The following is an 8,640-nucleotide window of genomic DNA, read 5'->3' as shown; positions in this document are numbered from 1 at the left end:
TAATGGGGGGCGGGGGGCTCCTGCCCTATGGTGGGTGGGCACATGACTGTCAGTGTGACCTAGGGAACGAATGGGTGACAAGGCCCGGGAGGGACCAGCGGAGAGGAGGAGGGAGGCTGGGAGAGTGACGGGGGTGGGAGGGGGTGGGAAGGGGAGAATGCCAACCCCCCTTCTGTGTTGCACTTTTCTGTAATTAGACAGGCTGGCTCTGAGCTTCACCTCCAGGCTGGGCGGGAGAGGGGACAGTGAGATGGGCCAGGACAGGTGGCCCTGACATGTGATGCCTGCCCAGTGACCACTCAGTCCTCACTTTTAGAACAGTTTCCAGAAGTGATGGGAGGGGCGTGGGCCTGGGGAGCTAAATATATCCCGGGGCCAGGGCTCAGACAGGAGGGTCTGTATGCTGTCCCGTGTGCCCCTCATCTACGCTGGCCAGCTCTCCCTGCTCTAGGACCCACCTCCTCCTGCTCTGAGCTTGCAGCTTGCCCCTCGCCGGGATCCTCCAAGGAAAGGGTGAATTTTGACCCAGCCTCTGGGGACTCCCTCTTGGCTTAGAGCTCCCTATCCAGACTTGTGAGCTATGTGGGCCTGGGGATGTGGGTGAGGGGAGGGCTGGGCTCCTGGAGCGGTGGGGGAGGGGAGGGCTGGGGCTCCTGGAAAGCTGGGGAGAGGAGGGCCCGGCAGGGGGCTGGGGGAATTTGGGGCTAGTGCCAAGGCCAAGTCAGAGGCTGAGCTCCAAGGCGCAGCTGTGGGCAAGGGCAGTGGGCAAGGCTGTGTTTGGGAACCGAGGATTGGAGTTGAGACCAGGCTGTTCGGGGCCGGGTTTGAGCCCCGTAGTTGAGGTGGCCTTTGCGACTGAGACGAGTCCCCTTTCCCCCTCGGCCAGAGCCAGGGTCCCTTCCGGTGAGGCCTGCGAGAGGTCCTCCTAGGCTGGAGGCTCCTCGCCGCGAGGGCCGCGGGCCGGGCAGGGCGCTGGGCCGGAGCGCGGCTCCCGGGGCCTCCCTGACCTTCGCCTCTCCCCGCAGGCCATGTCGGCCGCGCCCGGCCTCCTGCGCCAGGAGCTGTCCTGCCCGCTGTGCCTGCAGCTGTTCGACGCGCCCGTGACGGCCGAGTGCGGCCACAGCTTCTGCCGCGCCTGCCTGGGCCGCGTGGCCGGGGAGCCCGCGGCGGACGGCACGGTGCTGTGCCCGAGCTGCCAGGCGCCCACGCGGCCGCACGCGCTCAGCACCAACCAGCAGCTGGCGCGCCTGGTGGAGGGGCTGGCGCAGGTGCCGCAGGGCCACTGCGAGGAGCACCTGGACCCGCTCAGCATCTACTGCGAGCAGGACCGCGCGCTCGTGTGCGGCGTGTGCGCCTCGCTCGGGTCGCACCGCGGCCACCGCCTGCTGCCGGCCGCCGAGGCTCACGCCCGCCTCAAGGTGCGGGCCCCACCGGGGTGGGGGGGTGGGGTGGGACGGGGCGGGGTCTCCCGGGCCAGGGGCCGGGCCTGGCGGGAAGATCGCAGCCTTGACTTTGGATTCTGAGCCTGGGCGGGACCCGGCTGTCTGGGAACCCTGTCTGCGGTAAACTAGCCGGAACCCACCCCCGGCTCAGCTGCGGGCCCAGAGTTGGGGGGCGGGGCAGGGGGCGGGGCAGGGGGCGGGGCAGAGGGCGGAGCCAGTGCCCGCGGCCCACCCACGCGGCCCACCGCGCCTGGGCGAGCCTGGCAGGCTGGCACGTCTGCGTGGCGTAGGCCTCGGGAAAACTGGAGGTGCGGGGGCTCCGGGCGTGGCCGCGCGGCCGGGAGCGGGACTGCTGGCTCCGCACGGCTGCGCCGCCGAGGCCCACGCGCCCCTGAAGCTGCCGAGCCCGCGCTTAAGCGGAGGTGGGGCTTAACCTGAACGGAGGCGGGAGGCCAGGGTGCACCTGGACCTGCACCTTTGGGCGCCGGGCCAGCGTAGCACCGAGAGCCGGGTCCAGGCTGCTTTTCTGGCCGAAGCTGGAAGGCCTGACCGACTCGAGAGTTCACACACGGTGGTGTGCGCCCCGAGGCTTGCGATCCTCACGGGTCGCAAGGACACCCAGGTCTTGGCGAATGGAGATGGCCCCACTCTGCACATATCTCCGGGTGTGCAATCGTGAGCACACCCCGTCATAGGTGCCCCAGACAAATGCCGCAAACACGGGCAGACGCGCGTTCCCAAACCTCCAGGGGTCTGCAAGGACTTGCAGGCACACACTGGCACATACGTGACACGTGTGGCGAATGTAGGTGGACGTACGTGCATGTGCATCTAGACCCCTGCGGGTATGTGTCCACTCCAGGCTAGGTAGATCTGACAAATGTTTATTGGGCTGTAAAAGAATAAAGGATAGGTTCGGGGGCGGGTGGGTCACTGGGGACATGGCCAGGCCCTTGGTCCCTGCCATGGCATCACTGTCATCGTCTTCCTGGGGCTCATCCTCCAGGTGGGCTTCTGGGGGGCTTGTCTTTGCCCACAAACATCAGAGTTGCGCTGCTCCTTCCCTCGGCCCTCAGACTCCTAGAGGGGTAACCCCGTTCTCAGGTCAGCATCTGGGCCCCCACATCGGGGGCACAGCCTCACTGTCCCTCCCCCACCCCCGCCTTGCCCAGTCCAGCCTCCAAGGTTTGGAGGTCTCTTAGCCCAGGACAGGAGCCTCCTCTGCCCCGCAGCCCTTCCAGCCCACACTCACCTCTGTGGATGTCCCCGGAGCTTCCAAATTCTTCTACTGTTATCTGTAGAGAGAGAACAGAGGTGGTGAAATGGGACAGGTGCCAGGTGGCTGAGCGTCCAGAGGGGCAGATGGGGGGCAGCATAGGCTGCTAGGGTCAGCATTGGCTCAGCCCTAAGTGGCCGAGAGAGGCCGGCCTGGGGTCTGGGAGGGGAAACCCCAGGAAGGAGGCCAGGAGGAGGTGGGCAGGGAGGGTGCTGGGGCGAGACGGGTCGCCTGAGTCCTGGGCGAGGCAGAGGGGCTGGGATTGGAGCCCATGCACTGGATTCAGAGTGGTGGAATGGGGATCCGCCCAGCTCTGGGGACTCACGCGACCGCCTGCAGCCGCGACGCCTCCTCCTGCATGCCCATGTCCAGCAGCACGGTTGCCGCCAGCTCCGCGCCGTAGTCCTCGCGGTAGAAGGAGACCAGCTTGTCGGTGAGGTCCACGGGGTCCAGGGGCCCGAGCGCCCCCCGTGGGATGTTCCGGAAGCCCTCGCGCAGCGGCACCACCCCCAGCTTCAGCTTGAACTTCTTGAGCTCATCGCTGGTCAGGTTCTCCAGCGCCTCCAGGATGGCGTCCCGCTTCTTCCCCATGGCTCAGCCCTGCAGCCTCTGAGCCTCCAGTGGCTGCGCTGGGACCCACCTGGCCCGCCCCGCCCCGCTGCCTGCCCGGGAGGACGTCCTGGTGGGAGGAGACTGAGCTGGCCCAACCCTGTGGCCCAACCTGTGGCCCCCAGAGGGCGGGGACTCACCCTGGCAAGCAGCTTTTCCAGGAGGCAAGGGGGGGTCTCCAAATTGTCACAACCATGGCCCAGGTGGGGATTGCCAGTCCCATTGTGCAGAGGAGGCAACTAGGGTGGAAGCCGTGGAAGCAGGATAGACCCTGCACTGTCTGCTTCCAGGTCCAGGCCCCTCCTGGTAGGAGCGCCCCTATACCTGCATTTCAGGAGTAGCAAAGTGACAGCTTCTGGTAGGAGCTGAGCATAGGGGCCACTTCGAGGACACTGCCCGCCCCAGAGCCAATGGGAGTGGGGGGAGGCTGGATGGGATGTTTTGCTGGCTTTCTGCTTTTCTTTTTGAGGTATCGGAACTAGGGATTGAACCCGGGACCGCATATGTGGGAAGCCGTCGCTCAACCACTGAGCCACATCGGCTTGCAATGTTCTGCTTTTAAGTACGGGGTGAAGGCCAAGAACAGGGGGAGGCCAGGTTTCTGCCTGTGCTCAGCCCCTGAAGCCTCCTGGGTGCTCGCTGGTCTGGGACGGAGACCTGGTGGCCCCGTTTGTGTTTGTCATTCTCACAAAGACCTGTGCTAGTGAGCTGGCTGCTGAGGGGATGGGCTGAGGGGAGGCAAGGCAAGAGAAGGGGTTGACAGAACACACGATGGCGATGAGAAGGCATTCCAGGCCTCAGGGCTGGCACAGGCAAAGGCCCTGGGGCACGTGAGTGGGTTTGGGGAAGGTAGGATGCTAGCCTGTCCCGGCTGGGGGAGGAACTGGCATCGAGGCTGAGCCAGAGAAGGCAGGTTTAGAAGGGGCAAGAGGTTTTGGAAAGGGGTGGCATCCTCATCATCTCTTCATGTCCACCACCCCCAGACGCAGCTCCCCCAGCAGAAGCTGCAGCTGCAGGACGCCTGTATGCGCAAGGAGAAGAGCGTGTCTGTGCTGGAACATCAGCTGGCAGAGGTGGAGGTGAGGGGTGTGGCAGGCTGGAGCCCAGGGGACTGGGGTCTGAGTTGGGGCTACCCAGCCAAGTGCTTCCCCCACAAGATGGCTCCCTTGTCTGCTTGCTCGTTGTTTTTGCTTGTTGTTTTTGTTTGTTTTCTGCTTGTTTTTTCTTTAGGAGGCACCAGAAACTGAACCCAGGACCTCCTATGTGGGTGGCAAGCGTTCAACTGCTTGAGCCACATCCATTCCCTGTTCGTTTGTTTTTGCTTGTTGTCTGCTTGTTTTTAATTTTTTATTTATTTTTTGCTAATTGTCTGCTCGTTGTCTTTTCCCATCATCTACTTGTTGTTTGTCTTCTTTAGGAGGCACTAGCAACTGAACCTGGGACCTCCCATGTGGGAGGTGGGCGCTCAAGTGCTCGCGCCACATCTGCTCTCCCAAGCATTTTTGCCTGTCTGCCTCCGCAGGAAACGGTGCGTCGGTTCCGGGCGGCTGTGGGGGACCAGCTGGGCAAGATGCGGGTGTTCCTGGCGGCACTGGAGTCCTCGCTGGAGCGCGAGGCAGAGCGAGTGCGGGCTGAGGCAGGGATCGCCCTCCGGCGGGAGCTGGCAAGCGTGGGCTCTTATCTGGAGCAGCTGCGGCAGATGGAGAAGGTGCTGGAGGAGGTGGCTGACAAGCCGCAGACCGAGTTCCTCATGGTGAGCCCGGATGAGCTTCCTCTCCGGAAAAGACCTCACAGCCCACTGTCAGGCCCTGAGGCTCGCCACGGACACGCATCTGGGAGGGGGAACCCAGGACTGCAGTGGTTGTTTAGGTTGGGCACTGCTCAAGGACAGAAGCTCCAAGAGAGCGCCAAGGAGGTCACAGGCGTGGTAGCTTTGTGTATTTACTGGGGAGTCTTCTAACAGGTGGAATTCGAGTCTCCTGGGGAGGGAGTCCCCTTTTTCCAATTCACATAGAGGTGAAGGGCTTGCTAGGGGCGGCCTTGACTTCTCGGTCCCTTTTGGCTTCACTGATTCTCCCTGACCCCACATCCGGCATTCACCCTGTCCTCGGTGGTCTCCAGCATATCCCTCCCTGCCTCACCTCTACTTCCTCTTCCTCTCTCTCCAGAAATACTGCCTCGTGACCAGCAGGTGAGATCCATCTGGCTCTATCTGTTTCCCCGACTTGCCCTTGTCCTCCAGGGACGTCACTGGCTGCCCCCTGCCTCCACTACGCCTGCATCCCCCCATTTGGCCCACTGCTATTTCCTGGGACCAGGCTTTGTGTTGAATACAGAAATGAACCAGACCTGGTCTTTACCCTCTGGGACCCCTGCTGGAGACAGATGTGGGCGGGGATGGGGCCTCAGTGTGCTCACTGCTGTTATGGAGGGAAAGGGGTGGTTAGGCAAGGCTTCCCAGAAAGGTGGGCATTTGAGTTGGGCCCTGGAGGGATGAACAGGAGTTGGTTAGGTACAGAGTTGGGGGAAGAGCATTGTAGTTAGAGGGAAGAGCAAGGCAACACCTGGTAAGTGGGAGAGAAGTTGGGGTCTGTGGGGCAGGTGAGAGGCATGGGCAAGATCCCAACAGAAGGATTTCAAGCTAGGGGGTGAGGCAGGCAGCTCCTGGAACGCCACCACGGCCCTTGTCCTCCTCTCCTTGGGGTCCTTCCTCTTGCCTCTGCCTCACCCCACGCCTCCTCCAGGAAGGCCCCTACAGATTTCTTGCCCCCACCACCCCACTCCCAGGCTGCAGAAGATTCTGGCCGAGTCGCCCCCACCTGCCCGCCTTGACATCCAGTTGCCTATCATCTCAGATGACTTCAAATTCCAGGTGTGGAGGAAGATGTTCCGGGCTCTGATGCCAGGTATGGGATCACTGCCAACTGGGGAAGGCCACCCCTTGACCTCTGGGGTTCCCCTGCTCTGTCCCCCTAACCCATGGCAGTGTTTGGAGAAGAAAGACCTCTGAGGTCTGGGGTTTACAGGCAGGTGACTGACACGAGAGGACCTTAGCTATGCCAACGGGTGCTGCTGCTGCGGGAATTTCAGGCCCAGAGGCTGCGGCCTGGGTGAGCCCCTGGCAACCTGTGTGGTCCTTGGCCGGTCCCTGCCCCTCCCTGGAGAGGGCAAATGTTAATCCCTGCACATTGGGGGCTGAGGAGCTGCAGAAGCTCCTGGGGCCTTGGGGCTGACCTGGCCACTCAGCTCGCCTCCCACAGCTCTAGTGCTTGGGATGCTGGGGGCCTCAGAGCTTCCCACATGTGGCCTGCGTCAAGAGGAACGTAGGACCCAGGGCCTGGGTCAAGGGCTGGCAGAGGCCCAGGCTTCCTGCCAAGTCTCCCGCTCTGTGACTTTGGGTCTGAGGCCTCTTCTGGGCCACCTGAGATTCGTGCCTTGAACCAACCTATTCTCCCCACATCCCTTGAGTAATTATGGCTCCATTATAAGGCGCAGCAAACTGATGCTCAAGAGAGGTGCAGCCACTGGCCCAAGCCGCTAAGGGACAGGCCCTCCCTCTCCAGAGATGTTGGCAGAGTGAGAGGAGACAAGGAGGGCCCAGAAGGGCAGAATAAAGGTGGCTTGGGAGATGGCTCCACGGAGGCACAGATGCAGGGGCCTGACGCGTGTTCCTCCGGCAGCGCTGGAGGAGCTGACCTTTGACCCGTCCTCGGCGCACCCCAGCCTGGCGCTGTCGCAGTCGGGTCGCCGCATCGAGTGCTGTGAGCAGAAGGCGCCGCCCGCCGGCGACGACCCGTGCCAGTTCGACAAGGCGGTGGCGGTGGTGGCGCACCAGCTGCTCTCCGAAGGCGAGCACTACTGGGAGGTGGAGGTGGGCGACAAGCCGCGCTGGGCCCTGGGCGTGATCGCGGCCGCAGCCAGCCGCCGCGGCCGGCTGCACGCGGTGCCCTCGCAGGGCCTCTGGCTGCTCGGGCTGCGCGAAGGCAAGATCCTGGAGGCGCACGTGGAGGCCAAGGAGCCGCGCGCGCTGCGCGCCCCGGAGACGCGGCCCACGCGCATCGGGCTCTACCTCAGCTTTGGGGACGGCATCCTCGCCTTCTACGACGCCAGCGACGCCGACGCGCTGGCGCTGCTCTTTGCCTTCCACGAGCGCCTGCCCGGGCCCGTGTACCCCTTCTTCGACGTGTGCTGGCACGACAAGGGCAAGAACGCGCAGCCGCTGCTGCTCGTGCGGCCCGATGGCCAGGAGGCCTGAGCCGCCTGGGTGGCCGGGGGTGGGGTGCCGGGACCTGGCGGTTGGGGGCTCAGGTCTCCTGTTTCGGGTCCGGAGGGAGACAAGTGGGGGTGGGGAGTGCAGTGTGCCGGGACTGGAGAGTGAGTCGAGGAGCCGGGGCTTCTCCAAGAGGTCTGAAAAGGGTGGGGTGCCGTCTGGGTGAGGGGTTGAGGTGACGCCGTGTGGAGGCGTCAGAGCGGAAAAGAGCGCAGACGGGTGGTCAGTGAGGAAACCAGAATTTGGTGACGGGGTGCCCAGGGGTTCCAGGAGAAAACTGAGGTGGAGGAAGGGAAGGAAAAGGGAGCGGGACTGAGGAGCTCGAGTGCTCTGTGGAATATGGGGCTCCTCAGGGTTGCGGCAGGGAGTCCAGACTCCCCACGTAAAGGTCCCTTCCCTTAGGTCAGCGGTTCTCCAGCCTGACTGTGCGTCAGGATCCCCGGGAGGATTTGTGCAAGCCCAGATGGCTGAGCTCATCCAGGAGGTCTGGGGCACGCCAAAAATGTGCATTTCTAACAAGTTCCCAGGTGATGGGGCTACTGCTACCCCTGGGATGGCACTCCGAGAGCCACTGAGCAGCCGGTCTAGTTGTTCCCTGTCAGTGTAGATCCAGACATAGAAAATCCTCCATTTAAGACTCTTTAGAACTGCCAGGTCCCGTGCTGGGTGCTACGGAGGCGAATAAAGCTATGCACAACTGGTTTCTCTTTGCCTCTGGAGAATGTTTACTGAGCGTCTTGGATTTCCCCAAACTGCCAACCAGGAGAGCAGGATGCCGACTCCGCACTGGGCCCTGCTGCTTGTCCAGCGCCCGCTGAGTGGGCCCCTCACCTCTTACTGGTTTGAGTCCTGTTTGCCTTTAGTTCAGAAGCCCATTTCTTGGCTCTGCAGTAACCACTGAGGTCCAGAGAGAGGGTCCCTCTTCCCTGGAGGGAGAGGCCTTTGGGGATTTGGACCCCTTCTTTCCTCTCCCGAGGGGAGACGATGGCCCGGGGCTGTCCACTCACACAGGGGCGGGGGTATTTTTGGGGAAAGGTGGGCTT

The 8,640-nt window shown here is 63.1% G+C and overlaps 2 protein-coding genes across 4 annotated transcripts; one reads left to right on the top strand and one right to left on the bottom strand.

Moving 5' to 3' along the window:
• The first annotated feature begins 326 nt into the window (after positions 1-326).
• On the top strand, positions 327-8,294 carry TRIM72 (tripartite motif containing 72). Of its 3 annotated transcripts, none has more exons than XM_058286027.1 (7): positions 327-513; positions 1,026-1,418; positions 4,311-4,406; positions 4,850-5,080; positions 5,496-5,518; positions 6,115-6,233; positions 7,008-8,294. In XM_058286027.1, the coding sequence occupies exons 1-7, from the start codon at positions 334-336 to the stop codon at positions 7,580-7,582; spliced, it is 1,617 nt and encodes a 538-aa protein (XP_058142010.1). In that variant the 5' UTR covers positions 327-333; the 3' UTR covers positions 7,583-8,294. The 3 variants fall into 3 exon arrangements, with proteins under 3 accessions (XP_058142010.1, XP_058142011.1, XP_004479486.1); XM_058286028.1 differs by having other exon boundaries at positions 327-573; XM_004479429.4 differs by lacking the exon at positions 327-513 and adding an exon at positions 810-903.
• Positions 2,308-3,357, bottom strand: PYDC1 (pyrin domain containing 1). The gene is made up of 3 exons (XM_004479428.4): positions 3,044-3,357; positions 2,695-2,737; positions 2,308-2,522 (listed from the first exon to the last, which is right to left on the bottom strand). The coding sequence occupies exons 1-2, from the start codon at positions 3,307-3,309 to the stop codon at positions 2,734-2,736; spliced, it is 270 nt and encodes an 89-aa protein (XP_004479485.1). The 5' UTR covers positions 3,310-3,357; the 3' UTR covers positions 2,308-2,522; positions 2,695-2,733.
• Positions 8,295-8,640: the final 346 nt, after the last annotated feature.

Source organism: Dasypus novemcinctus, chromosome 23, assembly GCF_030445035.2.
Source record: "Dasypus novemcinctus isolate mDasNov1 chromosome 23, mDasNov1.1.hap2, whole genome shotgun sequence".
Classification (NCBI taxonomy): domain Eukaryota; kingdom Metazoa; phylum Chordata; class Mammalia; order Cingulata; family Dasypodidae; genus Dasypus; species Dasypus novemcinctus.
Note: the sequence above shows the minus strand (reverse complement) of the source record. Positions and strands in the feature narration are given on the sequence as shown.

What these genes read in the sequence shown, in the direction of transcription:
- TRIM72 (XM_058286027.1), top strand. Translation starts at nt 334, where the DNA reads ATGGGAGGGGCGTGGGCCTGGGGAGCTAAATATATCCCGGGGCCAGGG. An exon ending in ATCAGCTGGCAGAGGTGGAG is followed by an intron (nt 4,407 to 4,849) that starts GTGAGGGGTGTG and finishes CTGCCTCCGCAG; the next exon opens with GAAACGGTGCGTCGGTTCCG. An exon ending in CGCAGACCGAGTTCCTCATG is followed by an intron (nt 5,081 to 5,495) that starts GTGAGCCCGGAT and finishes CTCTCTCTCCAG; the next exon opens with AAATACTGCCTCGTGACCAG.
- PYDC1 (XM_004479428.4), bottom strand. Translation starts at nt 3,309, where the DNA reads ATGGGGAAGAAGCGGGACGCCATCCTGGAGGCGCTGGAGAACCTGACC.